This window comes from Hyaena hyaena, unplaced genomic scaffold (assembly GCF_003009895.1).
Source record: "Hyaena hyaena isolate Hyena2069 unplaced genomic scaffold, ASM300989v1 scaffold_34, whole genome shotgun sequence".
Classification (NCBI taxonomy): domain Eukaryota; kingdom Metazoa; phylum Chordata; class Mammalia; order Carnivora; family Hyaenidae; genus Hyaena; species Hyaena hyaena.
The window spans coordinates 3334441-3360821 of NW_024080665.1; the positions used below are offsets into that span (position 1 = coordinate 3334441).

At 56.1% G+C, this 26381-nt stretch overlaps 1 protein-coding gene across 4 annotated transcripts in view; it reads left to right on the forward strand.

The window, feature by feature from the left end:
• The window catches only part of CAPN5 (calpain 5), a 53886-nt gene extending 36658 nt beyond the window's left edge, over positions 1-17228 (forward strand). For 3 of the 4 annotated variants that reach the window (XM_039228754.1, XM_039228751.1, XM_039228753.1), the window contains exons 4-13: positions 1809-2017; positions 6364-6556; positions 7123-7316; positions 7988-8065; positions 9499-9694; positions 10336-10458; positions 11624-11820; positions 12707-12822; positions 13428-13564; positions 14764-17228. In XM_039228754.1, coding sequence (XP_039084685.1) covers positions 1809-2017; positions 6364-6556; positions 7123-7316; positions 7988-8065; positions 9499-9694; positions 10336-10458; positions 11624-11820; positions 12707-12822; positions 13428-13564; positions 14764-14946 — 1626 coding nt within the window. In that variant the 3' untranslated portion in view covers positions 14947-17228. The remainder of the gene's footprint in view (positions 1-1808; positions 2018-6363; positions 6557-7122; positions 7317-7987; positions 8066-9498; positions 9695-10335; positions 10459-11623; positions 11821-12706; positions 12823-13427; positions 13565-14763) is intronic. The other variant, XM_039228755.1, reaches the window with a different exon arrangement.
• Positions 17229-26381: the final 9153 nt, after the last annotated feature.

The following is a 26381-nucleotide window of genomic DNA, read 5'->3' on the forward strand; positions in this document are numbered from 1 at the left end:
CCCTCTGTGCCCTCAGGCAGCTCCTCCTTCCTCAGTCTTCCCATCTGTGCAGTGGGAATGAAACCCATCCTGCACATGCCCCATTTTTGATAGCCCTTTCTGTCCTGCAGGCAAAGTAGGAGAGAGCGCAGGGGCCTGGGGCAGAGGCTTCGAGGTTTCAGAAAGGACACAGCACTGACTGAAAATGGAGCAGCCAGGTTCGGGCCCTTTCCGTGTTGCAGACGCTGTAGCGGGCCCGGAAGCCCTGAGTGTAGATCACGCCTTCCTCACCAGTGCCCATGGGCAGCCTTGTGCCAACAGCTCCCCATAGTATTGCCTCAAAGGGTAGCAATAAGGGTCAGGGGCGACTGAGCAAAAGGTGTGCCTGGCACCGGGCAGGGCCCGCGAGTGACAAAGAGCCTGGCACCGTGGTTAGCATTTTCATCGTCTTGGCCTCCAGTGTCTCACGAGGGACCATTTGTCTTTGCCAACATCCTTGTTGATGGTAAGAGGTGTGTAAACAGAAGGCTTCTTAATGAGTGTGGGGGTTGGGGAATGGCTTTTGGCAGAAGTATCTGTGCTCAGACTGGTCTGAGCCTTGGGATTTAGGCCTCTTGGTGCAAGTTTGGCTCCTCAGCCTGGATGCCTGGGGGCCCAGCCCCATGCCTGAGGGCTGTTTTCTTCCAGAAGGGGCTGGGCTGTCTGTGGTCGCAGTGGGTTCAGCCCCACCTGGTCCCATGCTGGGAAGGGCCAGCAAGTCACCGTGACTCTAGGGTGAGAGGCTTTCCCTCCTGTGCCCGCCTCCTGCTGCCCAGATGTGCCGCGTCTGCTTGGGGGTCCCCCACAGCCCACTGTCAGGACACCTGCTGGGAAGTGGCCGCTGGCCCTGCAGGGTGGGGCCCACCTTTCCCTTCTGTCCGTGCTCCCACAGGCTCCCCATGTCAACCTCAGCATTTGCCTCTCCCACCAGCCTAGGAGCCTCCTGAGGGCAGGGACCGTGTCTGATTCGTCCGGGTCCTCCGTGTCAGCACGGACCCGGTGCAGAGCGGTCCACAGGTGACAGGTCTGAGTCCTGGCTTCAAACCCAGTTGGCCTGATTCCAGAGAATGTGTGTTTTCTAGCTGTGTGGTCCTGGGCAAGTTACTTGCCCTCTCTGAGCTTTGGTTTTCTTAGCTGTTAAGTGGGGATGGATGATAGTAATCTATGCACAGGGTTATCCTGCGGCTTAAACTGAGATAAGCCATGGTGGTCCCAGGCGTGGCACCTGGCATATCTGAGATGTTCCATAAATAATATTGTCAGAGACCCACTCAATGCCTATGAATTTTTTCACTTGGTCAACACATGTGTGTCAAGCACCATATCTGGGCCAGGCCCCAGACTGTGTATGTGCAGGGCATATAGCAGTGACCAAGCCTGATGCATCCCATGCTTTCAGAGAGGAGATGGACTTTAGCAGAATGTAGGCGCTCCCAGGGGCCTGACTGGCTGGAGAGAGGCAAAGCGGGGAGGCCGGTGTGGCCGCCTGGTTCCAGCCGGCGCTGGACTGGGCGGAGGCACCTTTCACCAGATGGGAACCGGGATGGGTGTAATAGATTTCTGAGCGGTGGAGGGTGCAGAGGGAGGCCCGAGGAAGGCAGGGGGAAGCTCAGGGTGACAGCCTCCAGGAACTGCAGAGAAGGGAAACTGAGGCCCAGAGAAGAGAAGGGTTCACCCAAGTCCCAGTATTCCTTTCCGTTGTGACCCCCTTGAGGTGTGCACGCCCATTTCCTCAGGAAGCCAGATGTGAGCCTCACTGCGTTCCTGTCCTGTCCCCCCGCCCCATCCAGGTCATCCCAGACTGGAAGGAGCAGGAGTGGGACCCCGAGAAACCCAGTGCCTATGCGGGCATCTTCCACTTTCACTTCTGGCGCTTTGGGGAGTGGGTGGACGTGGTCATCGACGACCGACTGCCCACAGTCAACAACCAGCTCATCTACTGCCACTCCAACTCCCGCAGCGAGTTCTGGTGCGCCCTGGTGGAGAAGGCCTATGCCAAGTAGGTGCTGGCGGGGGGCGGGGCGGGGGGCGGCGCAGGGGAGCTCGCCGCGGGGTTGCCGCCCCGGCTGGGGCTCCTGGCCCCGGGACGCGAGGGGCCGCTCCAGAGTCGTGCGGCGTGCTCAGGGCGCAGGGCACAGCCAGCCGAGCCTATGCTGTGGCGGAGGGAGACCGGGACTGAAGGTCTGGTAGCTGGTGTCCAGGCCCCAGACACCCACCCACAGGGGGAGGAAAGGTTTCTCCTGTTCTCCCTGACAGGGCCGAGCCGGCACCATGTTCAGGGTGAGGGTTTCTCCCCAGAGACCCAAGCCGCCCAGCCCCGTCTGGTATCTCAGAGCCAGGGCTGGTCCCGGAGGGTGGGCCCTCTCTGCCGGCTGGGCTCCCCTTCGTCCGCTCATCCGTCTGTCTTCCCGACTGACTGTCCATCCATTCTGTCTCCCCCGACCGCTCCTGCTTTGTGCCAGGCCCTGGGTCCCCAGCACAGGCACAGGCAAAGGGTTGCTGAGCTGTGGAGGGCTTTGGGGCAGAGTGACCTGCTCAGGCCCCTGCAGGCCAGGGAGAGGCCAGGCGGAGGCCAGGCGGGGGCCAGGGGGAGGCCAGGGGGAGGCTAGGAGGAGGCCAGGGGGAAGCCGGGGGGGGGGCAGGGGGGAGGAGGAGGAGGCCAGGCCTGGGGGGTGCCTGGAGCAGGAGGGCCGATGGGGCGGGAAACCAGTCCACCAGTCCTGTTGAGAACCTTTCCCTGGTTCCTCCTCCCAGGCCCATCTGTTGGTCTCCTGGGACTGTGTGTGTGTGTGTGTGTGTGTGTGTGTGTGTGTGAAAGGAAAAAGGAAAACAACTCTCAACATCAAAAACAAACTTAGGGATGCCTGGATGACTCCATCAGTTGAGCGTCGACTCTTGATCTCGGCTCAGGTCTTGATCTCATAGTTCGTGAGACTGAGCTCCATGTCCGGCTCTGTGCTGACAGCGTGGCACCTGCTTGGGATTCTCTGTCTCCTTCTCTCTCTGCCCCTCCCCCACTTATGCACTTTCTTTCTTTCTCTCTCAAAATAAATAATTAAAAAAAAACCCTCAAGGAAACACATTGACAGATTCCATTTTCAGTCCTAAGAAAGGAAAACCCGCCCCCTGGTGGTCACTGAGTCTCCATGGTCCTAGGTGCAGACCCCCCCTCCCATTCTGCTAGAGCCTCAGTAGGCTTGCTTTCTTACTTATTTAGGTAGCAGTTTTATTAATTTTTTTATTGTGGTAAAATATAGTATTAGTAAGTTTAACCATGTTTCGGTGTACAATTTGGTGACAGGAATTGTACCCGTTACAGTGCTGTGTACCCACTGTCACTATATCTATACCCCAAACTTTTTGTCATCCCCCATATAAACGACCCACTGAACTCCCTTATTCTCCCTCCCTTCAGCCTCCCCCGCCCCGAACCTCTATTCCGCTTTTGTCTTGATAAATCTGCCTATCCCAGTGAGATCATCTAAGTGGAATTGTACACTATTTATCCTTTTGTGTCTGGCTTATTTCACTTAGCATGCTTTCAGAGCTCATTTATTTATTTATTTAAAAAATTTTTTAATATTTATTCATTTTGTGGGGGGAGAGGCAGAGAGAGAGGGAGACATAGAATCTGAAGTAGGCTCCAGGCTCTGGGCTGTCAGCACGGATGGGCTCATTTATGTTGTAGCTTGGATCAGCATTCCCTTCCTCCCCTAGCCGCGCAGCATCCAGTGCCCGTGTGTGCTGCATTTTGTTTCTCTGTTCACCTGTCGATGGACTAGGTTGTTTCCACCTTCAGCTGTTGTGAGGGTACTGCTGTGAACATCAGTGTGCAAGTATCTGTTTGAGTCTGCACTCTCAGTTCTGTGGCATATATACCTGGGAGTGAATTGCTGGGTCTTACAGCAGTTCTATGGTTTTAAATTGTTGAGTCACCAAACTGTCTTCCACAGCAGCGATACCATTTGTGTTTGCTTGTTTTTTCCTTTACTTACTTTTATAACTATAAAATGACTGCATGTCCTATAGCAAACCCAGAGGATACAGAAACCCAGGCAGGAGGTACTAAAAGTCACCCGTATACTCCTGCATATTCTTCTGGGCCCCTCTGCTCCCCTTCCCTGTTTGGGGCCACCTGAGTTAACCAGACTTCCCCTATTTTAGGAAGCTTTGCTGCCCTCCCTCAAGGCCCTGTCCCTACTCCTGTCTCCCTCCTTGTGCTCCCTGCATCCTCTCCACACCTCCCCCCTCCTCCCCACCAATAGCAACTCTTAACGTATGTATGTATTATTTATGTATGTATTTATGAGCGAGAGAATGAGAATGAGTGGGTGAAGAGCAGAGGGAGAGGGAGACAGGGAGACAGATAATCTTTTTTTTTTTTAATTTTTTAAATGTTTGTTTATTTTTGAGAGAGATAGAGCATGAGTAGGGGAGGGACAGAGAGAGGGGAAGACAAAGAATCTGAAGCAGGCGCCAGGCTCTGAGCTGTCAGTACAGAGCCTGAGGCGGAACTCAAACTCATAGAGCACGAGATCATGACCTGAGCCGAAGTCGGCTGCCTAACCTACTGAGCCACCCAGGCACCCCGAGAATCTTAAGCAGGATCCATGATCAGTGCGGAGTCCAACACAGGGCTCGATTCCCTGGGATCATGACCTGAGCCGAAATCAAGAGTCAGATGCTCGGGGTGCCTGGGTGGCTCAGTTGGTTAAGTGTCTGACTTCAGCTCAGGTCATGATCTCACGATTCCTGGGTTCGAGCCCTGCATTGGCCTCTGTGCTGACAGCTCAGAGCCTGAGGCCTGTTTCAGATTCTGTGTCTCCCTCTCTCTCTGCCCCTCCCCCACTCATGCTCTGCCTCTGTCTCAAAAATAAGTAAACATTAAAAAAAAAAAAAAGGAGTTAGATGCTCAATCGACTGAGCCACCCAGGCGCCTCACTGGCAACGTTTAATATCTTTGATGCCTCTTTTTGTTTACAGGTTACTGTGCAAAGCCTGTGTTGCCATTTTGTGGGCGTGGATTTTGAATTTATGTAATCCGTTTTGTTCTCTGTGCCATTCTGCTGCTCCCAGCCACATTCAGCACTGCCTTTAGGACCCCACCCCTTTCCCTAACATTTAAAGAAGCCACAGTTGTGCCCCTAGTACCTGATATGTTGCACATAGTAGATGCTTGATGCTTTTTATTTTTATTTATGAATTTTTTTTAGTAATCTCTACGCCCAACATGGGGCTTGAACTCATAACCCTGAGATCAAGAGTTGCATGCTTTTCCAGTTCAGCCAGCCAGGTGGTCCCCGATGCTTAATGTTTTTTAAATAAATTATCTCATACATTTTAAACATCATTGGAATCCAGCTGTATTGTTTTTTCAAACATAACAAGCCAGCATTAGTATTTTCCTTCCCATAGGAATTCCTTTACAAGGCTTCATTCAGTAGCTGCCTCATATCCCAGAGCACAGAGGCAGCATGAGTTTTTATTTTTTATTTTTTAAAAACGTTTTGTTTATTTTTGAGAGAGAGAGTACGCATAAGCAGAGGAGAGGCAGAGAGAGGGGGTGGGGGACAGAGGATCTGGAAAGGGCTCTGCACTGACAGCAGAGAGCCTGATGCAGGGCTCGAACTCACAAACCATGAGATCATGACCTGAGCCAAAATCAGATGCTTAACTGACCAAGCCACCCAGGCGCCAACAGTAGCATTAGTTTTTGGTTTTTTGTTTAAAAAAATTTTTTTTTCTTTTTAATGTTTATTTATTTGTGAGAGAGAGACAGAGTGTGAGCAGGGGAGGATCAGAGAGAGAGGGAGACACAGAATCCAAAGCAGGCTCAAGTCTCTGAGCTGTCAGCAGAGAGCTTCACATGGGGCTTGAACTCACAAATCGCAAGATCGTGACTCGAGCTGAAGTTGGACAGCCAACAAAATGAGCCACCCAGGTGCCCCTATAGCAGCATTAGTTTTTAAAATCAGTTTCCTGTTGTTAGACATTTAGGTGATTTCTGGTTTATATTGTTATAAATAATGTTAATTATTTATCATTGTTGTTTCAAAACATACATGAGCTTTTAATATTTTTGAGAAGAATTGCTTGATTTCTGGACAGCTGAGTTTTAAAGACCAGCTGCTAGGGCTAAGGGGGATTTGAGTGATAAAACTGGGTAGTTCAGTGAGACAAACGTTGGCCTGGGAGCCAGAGACGGGGATTCCAGTGTTGGCTCTGCTGTGTGACCTTAGTAGTTTGCTTGACCTCTCTAAGTCCCCCAGATCTCCCCTATAAGGTGAGGGTTTTAGATGGGTTGGGGAGCATGAGCGGGGAATTCTTTCCACATTGCTCCCCCAGGCTGGCGGGCTGTTACCAGGCCCTGGATGGAGGCAACACGGCGGATGCGCTGGTGGACTTCACAGGCGGCGTTTCTGAGCCCATCGACCTGACTGAGGGTGGCTTCGCCAACGATGAAGCCAAGAGGAACCAGCTCTTTGAGCGTGTGTTGAAGGTGCACAGCCGGGGAGGCCTCATCAGTGCCTCCATCAAGGTGAGAACAGAGTCAGCCCTCCCCTTCATCAGCCCTTACTGGGGTGTCCCGGGCAGAGCCCCTGCTCAGATCGACTCATACCTCTGGATGCTCAGCCTCATGGGGGGAGGGGAGCAGCTGGAGCGTGCAACCCCCTCCCCAGTGCTGGGCAGAACAAGCCATAGGTCCCCCTGCCCTGATCCCCTATACTATGAAATGCCTTGCTGTTTGACTAGCACCCCCCTTTTACGTGCATTTTGTAACTGGAGCAACGGAAAAAGACAAAGCCCTGCTTTGTAGCATTTGCTGATTTCTTATGTGTAAATACTCCCTCCTTGTTGATTTCAACCTAATATTTTAACAGTTGCACAATTGAGCCAGTGCCAGTTAACGCCAATGCAACCCTGGGCCAACCCCATTTTAGCTGCCCCATGGGGGCTTTGCGAACCACAGGCCTCCCTTTCCTTCCCTGGGGCTGCCATTCCTTCCCTGTCCTATAGAGGGCGGTGTAGGCACACACCATCCCCACCCCTCCAGCTGGTGCCTGACCAGACCCTGCCTCTCTGGGCAACTGTGCCCTCCCGCAGGCAGTGACGGCTGCGGACATGGAGGCCCGCCTGGCGTGTGGCCTGGTGAAGGGACATGCATATGCCATCACTGATGTGCGCAAGGTGCGCCTGGGCCACGGCCTGCTTGCCTTCTTCAAGTCGGAGAAGCTGGACATGATCCGCCTGCGTAATCCCTGGGGCGAGCGGGAATGGAACGGGCCCTGGAGTGACACGTGAGGCCCAGGGATGGGGGTGTGGGCACAGGACAGACCCCGGGTGGGTGGGCCCCGGTAGGAGAGCTTGGGCAAGGACAAAGGTGGGTTTCCCAGAGGAGGTGACACCCAGGCTGGGCCTTGAAGGACTTGGGAGGAGGATGACATTGGGAGGCTTTCTTTGCAGCGGGCACGTGTCCAGGGAGAGGGGGAGGTGGTGGGAGGGGGGTGGGTCCTGCAGGGAAAAGACCCGGAAGTAGGGATAAGCTGATTCTTATAGGGGCCAGAGAACTCAGCCTGGCAATGAGTGGGAAAGAAAGCAGAGAGGGAGGCCAGCAGGGGGAGAATGGAGGTGACTGCTCTGTGTTTGGCTCATGGCCCTGGTGAGGCAAGGACAGTGCCAGGCCCCCGGTGAGGGAGCCCCCTTCTTTGAAGGTCATCCTGCCCTTCCCCCACCAGCCTGCAGCTTTGCTCTCAGACCTCCAGCCCCTGGCATGGTGGCAACCCTTACCAGACAGGCTTTTTTTTGGGGGGGGGGGGGAGGCCTGGCCCTGGGTGCCTCCAACTACACCCACACTGATAGAGGCTAGGTGCTGGGCTGTCCCTCGGGCCTCCTCTTTCTTGCCAGGGTGGCCCTGGTGGGGTCTCTCCTCTTACACTCCTCCCTCTTCCTCCCCATGCCCACACCCCAGCTCAGAGGAGTGGCAGAAAGTGAGCAAGAGTGAGCGGGAAAAGATGGGTGTGACCGTGCAGGATGACGGGGAGTTCTGGTGAGTGTGCTCGTGCCCACACGGCGTCCGGGGCTGGGGGGAGGCCTTCTGTAGCAGGGAGCACCGGATGGGGAGGCACGAGCCGGGGCTCCCCCAGATGCCTCGCCATCAACTTGCTCTGTGGCCTAGGATGAGTCACTCCCGTTTGCTTCTCTGTGAAATGAGTTGGGCAGTAATGGGCCCGTTCATCCCTGTCATCCCCAATACCAACCTCTGGGGACCCCGAGCTGCTCCAGCGCCCAGGCTGGGCCCCCAGCAAGTAGGCCAGGATGCCAGCAGGTGGCAATACGCAGGGCAGGGGCGACGCTGGCGGCCTGATTGCCGAGAGCAGGTGGGGAAGAGGAGAGGCCTGTTGGGAGTGGCTGCCTCCTACGCTGGGCCTCAGGGTACAGGGGCAGACCCGGCCAAGGGGCGCGAGAGTACACATGGGTTTGAGAAGAGGGGGTTCAGCAAGGTGAGGGGAGCTTACGGGGTATATAGCATGGGGGTGGGCTGGGAAGATGGCAGCAGCCTTGCTGAAAGAAGCCAATAATAATTCCTGCGTTCATTCACTCCTGCATTCATTCAGCCTGCACGTAGTCCTAACTCTGTGCCAAGCTCAGCTTCATTCTTCAGCAGGACATTTGATTCGGGGACTCCGCTGCTTCCTGGAGGGGCACAGGGCACACCGTGTGTGAGGGCCCCAGGCAGACTCAGGCAGATAGCAGCGATCCTGGCACTGCTCGGGAGGACCCCTCCTGTAGGTGTTGGGAGCCACCGCAGCAGCCGCCCCCCCCCCCCAGGCCCTCTGGTGTGGGCTCCTGCGGGCGAGATCCGCTTTGCCCATGTGGCTCAGGGGACATGGCTTAAAACAGAGTGATGGACAGCTGTCTTCAGTGGAAAGGGCTTCTTCCTAAGTCCTGTCTTGTATATGTTCACACTTAATGCATGCATGTGCATGTTTTCACATATGGGCACGCATGAAGGGGGATGGGCATGTCCCCCCTGCCCAGGCTCCTAGAGGGTGTGTGTGGCAACATGGCGCCCACTCCAGTGCACTTAATGAGGGTCCCCCCCGCCAGTTTATTCAGGCCCTTACGACAGCCGTGCTTGACAATGGATGGAAAGATGTTTTATAAACTAGAGAGGGCTGGACACATTACTGTTAACAACTGCAGCAGCTAGTCTTTGCCAGCTCCTGTCTGCCGCAAGTTGTACTATGTGCTTTCGTCACATTACTTAATTCCTATGCTAACTCTGCGAGACAGGCAGCCGTTGTTAGAGTCATTCCCATTTTACAGATCGGGAAACTGAGGCCAGAAGAGATGTTTAGGGGCCCAGTGACACCACGTCCACACTCACTCCTGCGTGGGTCGTGGTTCAGAGCACACAGGGTGAGTGGGCGGGTGGCCGGCCAGGGGGACCTGCCCAGCCCAGCCCCTTGCCACACCCAGGATGACCTTCGAGGACCTGTGCCGATATTTCACTGACATCATCAAGTGCCGCGTGATCAATACATCGTACCTGAGCATCCACAAGACGTGGGAGGAGGCCCGGCTGTGTGGCGCCTGGACGCGGCACGAAGACCCCCGGAAGAATCGCAGCGGGGGCTGCATCAACCACAAGGACACCTTCTTTCAGAACCCGCAGGTGAGTGTTTTCAGGACTCCCACTCTGGCCCGTGAGCAGCTATGGGGGCCCTTGCCACTGCTCTGCGTGGACTCCTGCATGACCTTGGGTACATCCCTGCTCCCCGGTGGGCCTCTGTGTACCTGTCTGCCCACTGGGGGTCGGGCGGGTGTGTTCGGGTGGTCCTAGGCAACCTGCAGATGGTAAAGGTGAGGAAGCTGGTCCAGAATTACAAAGACATTTAGAGGGAGGCTGCGCTGGAGGCTCGAACCCCTTGTTTCCACACACACGGTGCTCTACTTCCAGGGGCACTTGGCCTGACTGGCTCTTCCTTGGGGTGGACCTTTCCTTTGTGCCTCCTTAGTCATGACCCTAGCAACTGTTTACTTTTCATGTTTGGTGTGCCTTCATTTGGCACTGACTGCATGCAGCTGAGCCTCCATGATCTCCCCAAGCCTACACCGCCCCCCCCCACCCTTTAGGCAGCGTGGACAGCATAGGCTCATTTCACAGATGAGGGCCCAAGACCCAGAGAGGTGCTGTGACTCACCCGGACTCACACATGGAGCTGGGCCCGGCTCTGGCCCAGCTTCTGGGAGCCAGCAAGCCTGCCTCTGGGCCAGTCTCAGTGCCATGTCTCTCTTCCCTGACCTTCCCTGCAGTACATCTTTGACGTCAAGAAGCCAGAAGATGAAGTGCTGATCTGCATCCAGCAGCAGCCCAAACAGTCCACCCGCCGGGACGGCAAGGGTGAAAATCTGGCCATTGGCTTTGACATCTACAAGGTGAGGACTTCTGGGACCCCTGCTCTGCGTGAGGAGAGCGACGGAGCTGGATTTTAGGCCTCCTTGGCCTGGGGAAGAACACTGTGGTCACTGACCTCATCCCTGCCATCCTGGCCACAGTGGCTGATGCCGTGGGTGTGCTGTGGCGTGAGCCTCATCTGGAACACCCCCAGAGGCCTGGCCTGCCTGGGGCTGGTGGCCATGGGAGCCCTCAGCCTGACTTCTTCCTGCTGCACACCCACTGGCTGTTTGATGGGTAGGAAGCTGGTCAGAGCCAGGCCCTGGGAGGCCCCCGCTGCCCCCTCCCTCAGGGCTCTGGGTCCCCCTGAGGTGGGAAGGCCTTGCTGGGTCCTGGGAGGAAGCATCTTGGGCAAAGCCAGGTGGCCACTCCCCGTGGCCTGGGACCCAGGCCCTCCTCACATTGCGACACCCGGGGAGTGATGGCACTCAGCATAGCGGACGTCGCGGGCCTGCCGGACACTGAGAACTTCAGGAGATCACGCGGAGGCGCTAGGCACGTGGTCTGAGTTGAGCCCCTGCATTCGAGGTGCTCCGTCACATCATGACATGTCCTTGTACATCCATCGTATGCTGAGGTTTTGTGACTTAGACATGTCGTGACCTAAAGTGACACGGCTGTAGCTTAGCGTGACACTTGTTCCAGGGGTTATCTAGCATGTCCCGGCCGCTGGTGATGTCCTCTCTTGGACACGTGCTGTGACGTGGTCAGGTAGTGACGTGGACACGGTTACCAGGGGAGTGCCCGTTTCCCCCCCTTCCTAACAGCTTTACTGAGATATAATTCACGTACCATACAATTCATGCACTTAAAGCGTACAGTGACCTTGAGCGTGTTTGTAGAGTTGTGCGGCTATCACCAGTCCATTCTAGAACATTTCATCACCCCAGAAGGGACCCTCGCATCCTTTAGCTGTCACCGCTCCGTGCCAGCCAGCCCCCGCCACCGTCCACCCCCGAGCCCTGGGCCAGCACTCATCTACTTCTGTCTGTAAATTTGCCTTTTCTGGGCATTTCACATAAATGGATTAGGTTGCTCTTTTCAGGTCTGCGGCGAGGGACCGATGTGCGACGTGGGTGGGCGGGCCGTGGCGGGGCGGGGGAGCCTGGGGGACTCCGAGCGTTCCAGCCCCCCCGCCCCCTGCAGGTGGAGGAGAACCGGGAGTACCGCATGCATGGTCTGCAGCACAGGGCCGCCAGCTCCATCTACATCAACTCACGCAGCGTCTTCCTGCGGACGGACCAGCCCGAGGGCCGCTATGTCATCATCCCCACCACCTTCGAGCCGGGCCACACTGGCGAGTTCCTGCTTCGGGTCTTCACTGATGTGCCCTCCAACTGCCGGTGTGTGGCCGCTCACTCGGGGCCGGGGCTGGGAGGGCCGGATTCCGTAGCAGGCTGGCCCGGGATCCGCGGAGATGTTCAGTGTCTGCCCGAGGCGTAGAGTCCAGGCCTCCAGCCTCCCTGGGCTGACATGTCCTTCCCTCCTTCCCCTGCTCCTCTGTCCCAGCCTCTCTTGGCTATATAAAGGGACAGTGTTTCATATGTGCACAGCACTTCACAGTTTACAGAGCTTTCACTCCTCTTATTTGCTCTTCCTAAACCCCAGGTGGGGGCCTGACCTGTCCATTTCACAGATCAGAATTGGGAATCAAGGTTGGGGGGGGTGGTTTCCAAGGTCATGACACCAGTGGTTGAGTTGGGCTAGGCGGACGCTAGAGCCATCCCCTCCCCACTGGGAGGCAGGCCCCATGAGCCCGCCACTGCCCTCCTACCTTGGTAGGCAGCCCCGAGTCAGTGCTCCTTGCACACAGTGCAGGCCTGTGTGGTGGGCTCAGGGGACCCGAGTCCTGCCAGCCCAGGCTCCACTTCTGGCCAGCTGTGGGCACATTCCTTCTGGTGAGCCCAATGCTTCGTCGTGTCTGTAAAATGGGTGTGACCGTAGTCACCGATCACCCAGGTCTTTGGGAAGATTACAAATAATACCTGTGACATCCCAGCAAGGGGCTTGGCACATAGTAGGTGCTCAGTAAATTGCTTTTTCTCTCGGGAGGACGGGGCTTCCTGCAGTAGAGAGAGGGCAGCAGGAAGCCCATGGCGGTTTGCCCGGGATGAGCAATGTCTGGACTAAATACTGCCCCCTCCCCTGCCCTTTTCTTGAATCCCCTTACCTTCCGTCTCCCTGGCCCCCTCCACCACCTCCTCCCTCTCCCCCTCCACCCTGTACCAGGGAGCTGCGCCTGGATGAGCCCCCCCGCTCCTGCTGGAGCTCCTTGTGCGGCTATCCCCAGCAGGTGACCCAGGTACACATCCTACGGGCTACTGGTCTCAAGGACTCCTCGACAGGTGAGCTCGCCTGGGGAAAGTACCAGGACCCACCTCCCCAAGGAGATGGTCCCAGCCACCTCCCCCCTACTCAGCAGCAGACGCCCAGCCTCCAGAGCTTTCTGTTCTCTCTCACTGAATGCGCTGACCTTTCCTAACATCCGCTCTGGGCCCAGCCTTGTAATGAAACTGGGTGCGTAGAGAGGAATGGGCTGCTGCCTGCTCTTGGGCAGCTTCCTGTGTGGTGGGACAGTCAACACAGGGACAGACTGCTGGGAGGCAGGGCGTACGGAAGGCTCCCTGGAGGAGGTGGCCTTCCTCCAGGCTGACGCGGCATTAAGATATGAAGCCTGGTAAGGTGGGATAGGGAAGAGAAGGTGGTGGGGAGGGTAATAGGTGATCGGGAAGGGAAGGTGGGCGGGGGAAACAGCATGGAGGCAGAGATGACCGGTATGCCTCCTCCTGTCTCTGGAAGTTAGGAAGGCAGTCAGGCTGTGCTGTCCCTTCTCCTGAATATCTGAACTCTGTCTTCCGCTTTGGGAAGGGGAATCACCTCCCAGACTTCTGTCCCACTGGGTCCTGCCCCAGGCTGCATCATCACCCCATGGCCCCACTCAATTTCTCAGGGGCCAACTCTTACGTGATCATCAAGTGTGAGGGGGACAAAGTCCGCTCGGCTGTACAGAAAGGTACATCGACACCCGAGTACAACCTGAAAGGTATCTTCTACCGCAAGAAGCCAAGCCAGCCCATCACAGTCCAGGTGAGCCTGCCCACCCTCCCCTGGAGCCCTGCCTGCTGTTTTCACACTCATGGGGTGGGGCCCAGGGTGGCAGAGCTTTTGTTGGGGACCTGGGAACACTAAATTCTGGTTCTCACTCTGTCCCTGACATGCTATGTATGACCTTGGGAATTATCTTGCCAGCCCTTCCTGGTGCCCCAGAGTGCCCCCTGTGGGGTGAGTTATATTAGCTGGTGTGATTTTGAGACGCAGTAGGGTTAGTCTCCTGGCCAGGGACAGTGGTCATCTCTGCCCACTTTGCCCCTGTGGCTTGGGAGTTGTTTCTTTAAAAAAAATTGTTTTTAATGTTTATTCATTTTTGAGAGAGAGACAGAACATGAGCTGGAGAGGGGCAGAGACAGAGAGGGAGACAGAATCCGAAACAGGCTCCAGGCTCTGAGCTGCCAGCAGAGCCCGACGCGGGGCTGGGACTCAGGAATGGTGAGATCGTGACCTGAGCCGAAGTCGGACGCCTAACCAATGGAGCCACCCAGGAGCCCCTGGGAGTTGTTCCTTAAATCCCACTGGAAGGGGATTCACCGGGAGAGGTCGCACCGAGGTGGCGTGTAGTTAGTGGAGGTGGCTGTTTCCCCAGAGCAAGGGGCCCAAAAGCTTGGCCTTCTTCCCTTCTCAGGCCAAGGTGGCCTGTGGATGTTGATTCTGGGCTCATTACTGGCAAGTCTTCTGTCCCCCCGGGCCCAGGCCAGGACCTCCCCGGGGGGTGGAAGCCGTCCGTAAACAAATGCCCGGGTACCCTGAGGAAGCCACTATAGGATTTCCAATCTTTCCTAACCCTGGGCCCCACTGGATCAAATCACAGACCCATAGCTGTTGGGGCTTAAAAAGGACCCCGAGGGGCCATTGATCCAACTGTCGTTTTAAAGATCGGGAAATCACTCACTTGTCCAAGGTCACCTAAGGTCAGTGGCAGAACTAATAACAACAGACGAGACTGGGTATGCGGAAGGTGAGTTTGACACATGGGAGGAAGCCTGAGGCTCCGGAAGGGGTACGGCCTTGCCCAGGGTTCACGGCGAGGCAGAAGCAGTGCAGGGCTCCTCTAAGCCAGGCTTGCACTGCAAGAGGGGGGGTTCGAGGCCCTGCCACCAGGGCCCCCACAGACCTATACTCCTGCTCTTAAAAAGGCCCCCTCCCCCCACAATCGTCTTGTCTCTGCCCAGATCTGGAACCACCGAGTCCTGAAGGACGAATTCCTGGGCCAGGTGCACCTGAAGGCCGACCCAGATGACCTCCAGGCCCTGCACACCCTCCACCTCCAGGACCGCGGCAGCCGGCAGCCCAGCGACCTGCCGGGCACCGTTGCTGTGTGTGTCTTCAGCAGCACCTCCCTCATGGCCGTCTGACCCCTGCCACCCCCCCACCTGGCCTCCACAGTCTTACCACCTTCTGCATGTCCCCAACCAGGCCAGGGACTGGCTTGGGAGCCAGGACACTGGGGGTCCTTTCCCAGCTTTTCTACTGACTTGCCATGTGACCTTGGGAGGCCTCTGCCCCTCTCAGGGCCTCGGTGTCCCAAGGGCCCCGAAGCATTCCCTGCTCACGGAGGAGTCTTCCTGCCTGAGATTTACAATAGCTCTTCTGACCCCAGCTGTCACCACTGCTAAGGGACTCTTATCCGTTGAAAATGTTTTCTCAAGGCCCCGCTGTCTGCCGACGGAGTGCCAAGATGTCACTTGTTTACACAGACCTCCCACGTGCCCAGCACCCCCCCCCCCACCGTGCCCCAGACCTTGCTTTCTCTGTCCCCTACACCTGGTTTTCTAGCCACCTTGAAAGGACCCTCGGCTCTTGCTTAGGCTGGAATTAGGAAAATGCGCAGGTGACATTTCTTCATTTCTCTCATCCTGCCCACTTGCCCGTTCATCTGTTTATTCCACAGAGGTTTGCCAAATGAATAAACGATGCCCATGAGACCCCCGGTGGAGCTGGGGCCCTCCGTGCAGCTCTGGGAGACCCGGCCTCCATCGGGGGCCTCACCCCTGCCCGGGGCCTCGCAGAGATTGACGCCCAGACACGGCTGCGGCCTCACCCCGAGTTCTGATTTCGCACCTAGCCGCTGGGTGAGGCCGCAGTGGGACAGTGGCATCCGCCTGCCTCCACTGCCTTTGTGCCAGGAGTGCCCCCCCTGCCCCGTTGGTGGGCCAGGAGGGTGAGGGGGGGTCATGGCACCTGAAGGGAGGCACATGCTTTCCAGCCCCCCTCCGCTGCAACACCTGGGCTTTTCCTGGGAGGAGGGACCCTGGGTGGCGGCCTCAGGTCCACTAGGCTCAGATGACTTGTTGGGCTTGGCAGGAGGCCGGCAAATCCATCGCCTGCCCAGAGGCCTGTCTTCCAACATTCCCCCCAAAATGCAGCCCTCTTCTTGCTGCCTGGACCAACACATTCCTTTAGTCCTCAATCTTTTATAGTCTTTCGTGTTATCATTTTTAACCAGGAGTTTTTCAAGGAAAACTGAAAGCCTGAGCCCCTTTTTCCATCATCAACTCCGGTTCCCGGGGTTCCCCCGATTTTATTTTCACTCTGCCGGGGGAGGGGGTGAGGAGAAGTCACACCTCAGAGGAGGCCTGCAGGTGGGTGAAGAAGAGGGTGTTCTCTGCTCGGACGTTTCTTGGCGAGTGTTGGTGCCACGACTACTTCGGGGCTCTTCTGCGCCCTGCCCTGGCCCCAGGCTGGGCAGTGGACACGAACAAGCCGAGGTGGCTCAAGAATAAGACATCCCGTGGCCTTGCTGGGAATTCCTTCTGGGCACCCGAATGTGCGGCTCCAGATCTGGCTGCTTGGCGCCGTGTCCTGGCTGGAGGTGCTGGAGTCTTGACTTCGCCTCCTCACTCCATGGCCGGCTCGACTCCTGCGCCCCGGAACCCGGCCGCGTGTGATGGGCCAGGACCTGACTGAGGACGAGGATTCGTTCTCAAAAAGCTGGGACTTCCCCTCGAGAACCTGGGGCTGGGACAGGACCACGTGACCAGGAGCAAGTCACTGAAACCTCCTGTGCCTCGATTCCCCCCTTCTGCCAAGTGGGGCTAATGGTTCTTGTTTGCCAGCACTCTCGCTCACAAGTGCTGAATAAGGGCAAAACTGTACCCTCTCTGTATCTCCATATGCGTGCACACCGCACACATTCACGTAGCTGCGTCTCAGTGTCTTTTTCAAGCGAAGGCTCCTGAGTTGGGGTGGAGAGGTGAGGGCCAGTTGGGGCTTCTGGGGCCGAAACATGGGTCTTTGCTCAGCTGTGAGCAAACCAGGACCAATTGGCAGGACTGTGTGGGTTTCGGTTTGAAGACTGTGCACTGCCTCTTCCCTCTCCCCCCAGAAACGGGTTTGGCAGCCCCTCTGAGTGGGCCAGGCCGGCTCCTGGCTGTGCAGACGGCCCTCCCTGGTCCCCGGGCCGGTGAGGATGGAGTTCTTCCAGGCTGGGACTGGAGGGTGGGTGGGGAGAGCAATTGCTCTGCCCACCCGATGTGCCCTTCGGCCCCTGGGGCCCAGAGTCCCTCTCTGCAGCGGGGCGGGGCCTCTGGTCTGTTCCACCCAGGTGTGGGCTTCACTGCCCTCAGGGCCTACCATGGGGTCAGGAGTGGATATTTGTTCTGTTCTCAGAATAAACGTTATTATAGTCCCAGAAAGACTTTCTTGTACCTGACTGTCCCTCTGGGGGTGAAGAGCAATGGAGGGAATATTCCCAGGCTTCGGTGACTGTCCTTTGGTCAAGAGGCATGTGAGGGAAGATGTGGGAGTTAGCCCCTGAGGCTGGGCCCCGCTGCCGGCCCGGTGCGTCCGTGGGCAGAGGTCACTGGGATCGTTCCATCATTGCTTCAGCGGGCCTCATCCCAAGCCCTGTCCCAGGCGGTGAGGATGCCGGGAAGCAGCCATGATCCTGTCTGTGGGGAAGTCTACAAATGAGTGGGGGAGGCCAATGGAAATGCTCCAGTACTAACGAATGCCACCTGGGAAGTGATTGGTAAGGCAGTGGGAGTTCTGGGAGCTTCCAGCCTACCTGGGAGGGCAGGACGATGCCCCGATGCAGCGGGGAAATGGAGGGAGGGAGGCAGCCCCAGGAAGGGGACCTGGGTTTGTGGGGCACAGGTGGATGTGGGGAGGCCAGAGTGGGGGCTGTTGAGAGGAAATGCCAGTAGCTCTAGCTGCCGGGCACCCCGCAGGTAGGGGCTGGGGAGAAATAGTGGACAGAACTCCGTGATGATGGGTGGAGTGGGCCGTGAGGGAAGATGAATTAAGGCCAATCTGTAGGCTGCTCTACAGGACTGTGAACCAAGGACATTGTGAATTCTGAGCCTGCTTAGCAGACTAGATGCCAGTGGGTGTTGCTGCTACGGCATCCGTGGATCCCTGCGGACCTCTGCACTCCCTTCCATGCTGGGCCCATCCTCACAGATCAGGCCTGCGTTCTGCCTCAGTGTTCCCATCCGTGCAGGCGGACAGCAGCCTGGGAGTCTCCGCAAGAGAGGTGATTGGGGGACTGGTGGGTAGCAAGTGTCAACAGCAGGTGCTACCCCAGAAGTGGGGACGGGGACCTGCAGCAGCTCCTGCTAGGGCCACCTGGCCAGGACTCCAGCCTCCAGATGTTTGTGAGGGTCAGGAATGTTGAGTCAGATGGGGCACCTGGGTGGCTTAGTCGGTTAAGCGTCCGGCTTTCGCTTAGGTCATGATCTCGCGGTTCGTGGGTTCGAGCCCCGCGTCGGGCTCTGTGCTGACTGAGAGCTCAGACCGGAGCCTATGTCAGAGTCTGTGTGACTCTCTCTCTCTGACCCTCCCCTGCTCACACTGTCTCTCTCTCTCTCTCCTAGAAATAAATAAAAATATTAAAAAAAAAAAAAAAAGGAATGTTGAGTCAGAATCTAGGCACTGCCACTCCTCACTGCTCCAGAGAGCCTGGATGCTCAGGGTGCTCCCATGGGCGCTCTGGAGGGCAGCGCTGCCCATGTCCAGCAGGTGGCGCACTGGGGTCTCCCGCCCCATTCTTTGGGGTGGCCTCCTCCCTGCAGACACGCCTCAGTTTTAGAGGATGGGGATCTAAAGGAGTGCCTCCCTCTGCTGAAGCCAAGATTCCCCTTCGAGAGGCATGGACTGAGGGGGTAGCTGCTAGGGTGACAAGGACATGTCAGGTCTCAGTAAGGAGTCGTCAGTGTTACTCTTTGCCAGTACTATTAACAGTTTGTGTTGTGTACTCCTATTTACGTCCAGCCCACACTTGTAAGTCCCATCATTTTACTTCAATTCATAGGTGTCCCTGGAATACGGTTGCTCCAAGTCTGTTGATTTGAGAGAAAGTTTTCTGGGTGATTGTGGACGAGACCTGCCCCACCCCCACCCCAGAACAGGCTGTGGGAACAGTGTTGTAGAGCTTCAGGGCGGTGCATCTGCGGGGAGCCCTTGGGAAGTGGATCTGGGGTAGTGTGTACGAGGACTGAAGGGGCCAGAACATGGGGCTTGCGGCCTCCCGCGGGGGCCGTGCCGGGTCCCTTCCTCTCAAGACTGCCAAGCAGCCATGTACGGAGAAGAAAAGGGCTTGGTGGAGGGCAGGCAGGTGCCAAGACTCAGCAATCAGTGACAGGGTCAGGACGAGGAGGCTCGCCGCCCGGGCCGGGAGCAGGTGGCTGCTGCATGTAACGGCCGGCAGCTGAAGCCGGCAGCACGGCGAGGGAGCCCCGGGCCCCTGCCTCCCCGCCCTCCCCACGGGGCGGCACAGCCTGCCTCCTACGCTGATGTCACTGATGTCACGGCACCCAGATCTTGGAGGCCCCTCCGCCTCCGCCTCCGCCTCCTGAGGGAAGGGCAGCAGAGCTGTTGGCCAGCCGCCCTGGCCGGGAAAGGAGGGGAGAGGCTGAGAGGGAGACAGACCGTCCCACAGGGAAAAACGGACGGATCCAGAGAGACCCCACCCCCCACCCCTGCCTGAGTGATGAGCCTTGGAGCAAGATAGAGGAAGAGGGGACGTGTGTCTGCAGATTGTCCCAGACCTGTGACCCCAAGTCTTGAGCTCTTCGTGCAGGCGGCAGCTGAGAGTGGGGAGCTGGGACCCTGGTAAGTGTGGGCTGCCCACTGTCCTGGGCACCGGGAGAAGGGGGGGTCCCAGGCTTGGGCCGGCCTGGAACACTCACCCCGTAGCCATTCGCTCCTGGTCTGGGGCCCCAGCCATCTTTGGGGTTCCAGCCACAGTAGCCACTGAATGAAACTGTCCCGAGCCTGGGCAGATGGAGGCTTGCAGGCCAGAGAAGGGGAGCGTCAAGGGGCACAGCATCCATTGGATTGTCGTGACGAGGTCTGGGGCATCAGGGCGAAATGCCGGGGTGGCAAAGAGAGAGTCTCTTTTGGCCTCTAACACTTCTTTTATCTCTTTCTCTCTCTCTTTTTCTTTAATTTGAGAGAGTGAGAGCGTGTGAACAAGTGCGCAAGTGGGAGAAGGGCAGAGAGAGATTCCCAAGCGGGCTCCATGTTCATTGTGGAGCCCAACGCCGGGTTCAATCTCACGACCGTGAGATCAGGACCTGAGCCAAAATCACGAGTCAGACGCTTAACCGACCGAGCCACCCAGGTGCCTCTCTTTCTCTCTTTGAATAAGTGACTTCCTCCCTCCATGCCTCAAGCTTCCCACCTGTGAAATGGGAGTGGGAAGCCCTCCTGCCCAGGGTTGTTGTGAGAACAAGGTAAAGGTCAGACATGGGCATAGAAATGTAACTACAGTTTTGTTTTCCCTGTTCTCGATTTGAAAAGCAGTCAGCTTAAACATGGGCTAGTTCTTCTTTTTAGGAAAAAGTTGATCTTGGAGCTTTTGTCTTCTGTGAGGCTATTAAACTCCAAGCTCTTGCCACCCCTTCCACCTTCCGGAGCCCTGGGAGCCCTGGCACTGCCCCAGCTCTGGAGGCTCGTGGTGGTGCCGGAGGCCTGGGAGACACCTGCCACCCTCTACAGGGTCTCCGCGGCAGCTGCCTGCCGCCCTTGCTGAACGGCCGTCCCTGCCGACCAGGCCGGGTGCAGGTCTCCAGAAGAACCATGTGCCTGCTGTGTTCCAGAGCTTCAGGGCAGGGGTCAGGGCTCAGGTGTCAGGCAGTGTCCTGGGCAGAGGATCAAATGCCCCAGTGCCTCTGAATGGGCCTTGTGAAAAATTGATGCTCGCCCTGGGGGGCAGGTTGGGGGCCAGAGGGGCCTCACACCAGGGCCTGTGCCTGTCTCGGATCACCATGCTTGGTCCCACAGTTCCGTCCTGACCCTGGACTTTGTGAGGCAGTGACTGAGCCCACCTCCAGCCCTGGATCAGCTCCCCAGCTTTGGGGGGACAGAGATGGGGACAGACCCTGACCTGACCACATAACATGTATAGTCAGGGTTGGATAGATAGGAACATCAGAGCTCTTGGCAGCCTGGGGGTGGTCAGAGAAGGCTTCCTGGAGGAGGTACTGTCTGAACTGAGCCATGGAAGTATAGGTGGGAATTTACTCGTCAGAATTCCAGGCAGAGGGGTCAGCGTATGCAAAGGCCAGGAGGTATGAAAAGGGTTGGCATGTTTCAGGAGTAGTGAGTGCCGACGATGGCCCAAGTGCAGGGACGGGGAAGGAAGGAAGCAGTGAGAGGCAAGACTAAGACATCAGCAGGGGCCACAAAGTGCTGGGTCTTGAAAGCCCACCTGGGGTGCTTAGAACCCCCATCCTGAAAGCAGGGCATGCCATGAGCAGGTCATGCTTAGCCAGTGACCCTCCCCTTGGGCCAGGCTGCTCCTGGCACCCCAACTGCTGGGGCAGCCCTGAGCTGGGAGGCTGGAGATCAAGTCCTACTCCTGAACGTCCCCTGCCCTGCTGTGTGATTTTGGCAAGTCTTGGTCCCTCTCTGAGTCCATTTGCCCATATGTCCAGGGGAGGGGGCTCCTAGGGGCCCTTTAGAAATCTCTGAATGACCGTAACCAAGAGAAGAGCTCGGCTGCTCTGGGCAGTGGAGCTGGTGACGGTGGCTGAGGCTCAGGTCACGCCGGCTGGGCTGTGGCCAGAGGGAGAGAAGCCAGGGAGGGAGAGTTCCCCAGAGGGAGGAGTGGCAGAGGCTTTGGGAAGAGCCCAGGTGACCCCAGCCAGGCTCCAGGCTGCCAGGGCTGGCCTGCTCAGACCCTTCACATGGTCTCTCCCTCTGCAGAACTGTATCTGCCCAGGCAGGAAGCAAGAGCGTCTGACAGAGGACATGGTGATTCTTCAGCAGGTGAGTGCTCCCGGCACCCCACTGACCTTCATCTTCTATGCCTGGAAGAACCCTGCTGGGTGGCTCATCCTCCCCTATCCCATATTCTCTCATCTATATGGTTAACAGTAGGGCACCCTCCCCAATACTTTCTTTTAGAAACCTCCTATCTATGCTTCAAAACCCAGCTGTAGAACTTTCCCTGACTCTCGCAGGCCTGGTCTAGAGCTGCTCCCTCTGGGGTGTCTGCTGGGACCTCCCTTTCTCACTACACTCACCTTACTGGATAGAAACTATTTACTTACGTACATCTCTGGGTCCCAGGGCATGTGCAAAGGCCCGAATGTAGGAAAGCCTTCGGGGACAGGGAATAGAAGTTGGTCTGTATAGTGAAGCCAGACCAAGAAGGCCTTGAGCCTTGAGCTTGTCTGGGGAGCAGTGAGTGGGGGCAACCTGGCGGGAGCTGGAGCCCCCGGGGGGAATATGGGAAGAAGCAGAGGTGCTGCACCCCAGTGAGTCCTCCAGCCCCCCTTCCTCCCCAGGGCCACAATGGTCCCTGCCCCTCAGCCCTTCCCCGTGATCAGCCTGAGGCTCTAATGAGTTCCTGGTCTCCCGAGCCAGGAATGTGGGCCCTGAGCCAGGTCAGTCGGGCACCAAGCCCTAGGGCTGGTGGGAGTGTGTGCCGTGGGGGCCTGGCCAGCAGCTCCACGTCGTCCAGGCCCGTCAGAGGCCAGTGGGCAGCTTTGTCTTGCAGCCGCGTGCCCGTGCATGTGTGTGTGTGTGTGTGTGTGTGTGTGCGTGTGTGCGTGCATGTGCGTGTTTGTGTGTGGCAGAGAGAGAAAGTCAGGTTTCCAGCAGGGCAGGATCAGAACTGTCCTCCATCCCAGGGCTGGAGGAGACCCCTGCTAGACCCCTTGGCTTAACAGCCTGTTCAAAGGTCCGCCAGTGATGGCTAGCCAACAAGAGAAGGAAGGCCATTTACTGGTGCCGGGCCTCGACTGCAGGCAGGGCTGGGTGGGTGGGGGCATTTATAGTCCCCCAAGGGGGGCCTTGGCCCCCCAGAGCCCCCCGGGGGGTTTTCCCTTAGGAAGCTTGTACAGGCCTTGGGCTGACCGAGCCCTCTCGCTCACTTGCCCTCTCTGAACGCTGGCCGATCGCCCCCTGTGGGCAGGCTCTGCTGGGAGAAGGTGTCCGCAGGTGAATGCAGGCTGTGCCCACCCCTCACACAGACAGTACGTTTCTGTTACTGCTTCGCTCCCAAGAGAGGCCCCAGCTCTGGGCATCCGGCCCACGGGCACCGCCCACGCACCTGGGCTCCGGTTTGGGCTTCACTTTCGATGAATGGACCGGCTTGGGGGATGTTCTTCAGCCTTCCTGAGCCTCAGTTTCCTCACACATAAAACGAGGAGGGGAACCCTCTTTCCTCGGATGGGTGTTGTGAAGATAAAATGCCATGAGGGCTCAGGCACCGTGCTGCTTCCTTCACCTGCCTCTCAGCCCCCCTCTCTCCTCCCTTCCTCCTGCCTCTCCCTCCCGACCTGAGAGACCCCGGTTCTCTCTCCCATCCTGTCTGCCTGCTTCTCTGCTTCACTTTGCTTCCCATTCTCCTGGCTGCCTTCTCCTCAGGCCTTGTGGTGGCCACTGTCCCCTTCGGGAGCCTTCCCTGCTCTGCCCACGGTAGAGTCCGATCACATTCCATCTTTTTCCTCTGTTTACCCAAGGCCTCCAGGTGAGCCTGGAAGTGGGGGCCAGCTCCAGCACCAGCCCCCTCGGATGAGGCTCTTTGCTAAAGAAGGAATGACTTCTTTGTGACACCCTCGCTTGGTCTAAGCAGCTAGGCAGGCAGTGGTGCCCACCTCAGAGGAAAGTTTGAGAGTGAAATGTCCTGATGCGTATACAACACTGAGGCTGATGGAAGGGCGCTCAGGGCGGGTCAGCTGCCATGACGACAGCTACCAGTAAGATCATGCTGGTCGCGTTCCTGGGCGTGAGAATTCCCTGTTCTCTCTCTCTCTCTCTCTCTCTCTCTCACTTTGTTTGGTATAAAAATCTCAGGAGGCCTCGGAGGACATGATGGATCTTTCCCATGTGGGAAAGATCGGTGACAGAGATTTGCTCTCCCTCGCCTCCCTTCCTCCATCATCCAGCCTTTCTTAGCCCCCATAGGGTCCTGGGTACAGGAAACACCTTCATACACATGGGTGAAGAGTCCAAATTTCTTTACTCATAAAAACATTTATTTATTGAAGGTTCTAATTCTTCAAAAGTAGCATCCGCATTGGTCTCAGTATGTGCCAGGCACTCTCCATATGCGATCTCCTTTTATTGCCACAGGCTATGAGGGTAAGGAGCGTCCTGTCCGTGTCACAGGTGAGGAAACCGAAGCCCAGACAGGGTCACTTAGATATAAGCTGGGGCAGGTCCGGAGGGGGAAGGGAGCCATGAGGGTGAAGGGGCAGCAGGCAGGAGAGGAGACCCTGGGAGGGGCTGCTGTGCAGGGGTGCGGGTGTGTGTGATACAAGGAGCAGACACAGGGCTTGGGGAAGGAGAGTTCGACTGCCTGTGGGGTGACATTTGCAGAACACAGGCTTTTTCCTAGGGACCCTGAGGAGGTCTGGGCAGACCCATCATGCGGATTGGGGTGGGGGTGGGGGTGCCTGGAGATTCCTGGCAGACCAGAAGCCACCTCCCCTCCAGCCCTGTTCTCACACACCCACCCGGCAACGTGGCACTGAGCCCCTTCTCTGTGCCAGGCTGGGCACAAAGGACGCAGAGATACGTTGCTCCCTGTCCTGGAGCAGTTACCAGACTAAAGCGGGAGGGGGCTTCAAACATGGCAAGGGCACCTCTGAGTTGGAACTGTAATAGCAGGAATCCTGGGGTGGAGTGGGGTGGCAGGGAGCCTGGGGATGGCTCTGATGGGGGGGGGGCGGCCCCAGGGAAGGCGCTGAGGCCGTCATAGCTGTAGCCCCTCGCATACAGATGGGGGATTGACGTCTCCGGAGGAAGGACCCACCCAGGCTGCAAGGCCAGCTGGTGCAGGAACCCGGAGATGTGTGGTGCCCGTGACCCTTTAAGGACCGCAGGGAGGGCTATATGCTTCAGTATGATATGATTTCCAGCTCCGTGGTGGATCCAGAGTAGGGACTGAATGTACTTTGCCCAGATTCATCAGCACAAGGGAGGCTTGAAGATAAATTTGTGGGCTGTTGATAACAGCTGGATTGACCCTTTTACTAAAATACAGTGTCCTCCTTTGTCTCTTACAACAATGTTCTAATGACTTCAATTCTATTTTCTCTGATATTCTAGCCACCCCAGCTCTTTTTTGGTTACTGTTTGCATGGAATGTATTTTTTCACCTTTAATTTATTTGTGTCTTTGGATCTAAAGTGAGTCTCCTGTAGATAGCATATAGTTGGGTTGTGGGGTTTTGTTAGCCTACTCTGCCAACCTCTACCTTAAAAAATTTTTTTGAACATTTATTTATTTTTGAGACAGGAAAAGTCAGAATGTGAGCAGGGGAGGGGCAGAGAGAGAGGGAGACACAATTCGAAGCAGGCTCCAGGCTCTGAGCTGTCAGCACAGAGCCCAACACAGGGCTCGAACTCACAAACCATGAGATCGTGACCATAGCTGAAGTCAGACACCCAATCGACTGAGCCACCCAGGTGTCCCCAACCTCTACCTTTTAATTGGAGGGTTTAATCTGTTTCCATATAAAGACTTTTGCCTTTTGTTATGTTTTCCTATAGGCCCTTTCTCCCCCACCCCTCAAATTCCTCTATTACTTCCTTCTTTTGCATTTAATTATTTTCCCCAGTATACTTTCTTGATTCTCTTATCACTTCCATATATATATATGTGTGTGTATATATATACTTCCATATATATATACTTCCATATATATATATATACTTCCATATATATATATATATATATATACTTCCATATATATATATATATACTTCCATATATATATTCTAGTGGTTATACTAGGGTATACAATTAATATCTTACATTTAGGTACATAAAAAATGCTGCTTTTGTACAGCTCTGTCTCCCTTTTATATTGTTACTGTCAGAAATTAAATCTTTATACATAATGTGCCCATTCACAGAGATTTAAAATTGTTGTTTTATGCATTTGTCTTTTAAATCATATAGGAAAAAAAAGTTACAAACCAAAACAACAATAATGCTGGCTTAAAAATTTTTTTTATATTTATTTTTGAGAATGAGAGAGAATAAAGAAGGGGCAGAGAAAGAGGGAGACACAGAATCTGCAGCAGGCTCCTGGCTCTGAGCTGTCAGCACAGAGCCTGATGCAGCGCTCAAACCCACAAACCGTGAGATCATGACCTGACCTGAAGTTGGGAGCTTAATGGACTGAGCCACCCAGGCACCTCATGCTGGCTTTTATATTTGCCTATGTAAATACACTTTTATAAAATTACATTTATTGGGGTTCTTTATTTCTTTGAGTTACTAGCAACAAGTTCCTTCCACTTTTGATTAGTTGAGAATGTCTTAGTTTCTCTGTCGTTTTCAAAGGATGGTTTTGCCAGATTCTGAAATTTCTAAAAAATTTTAATTCCAG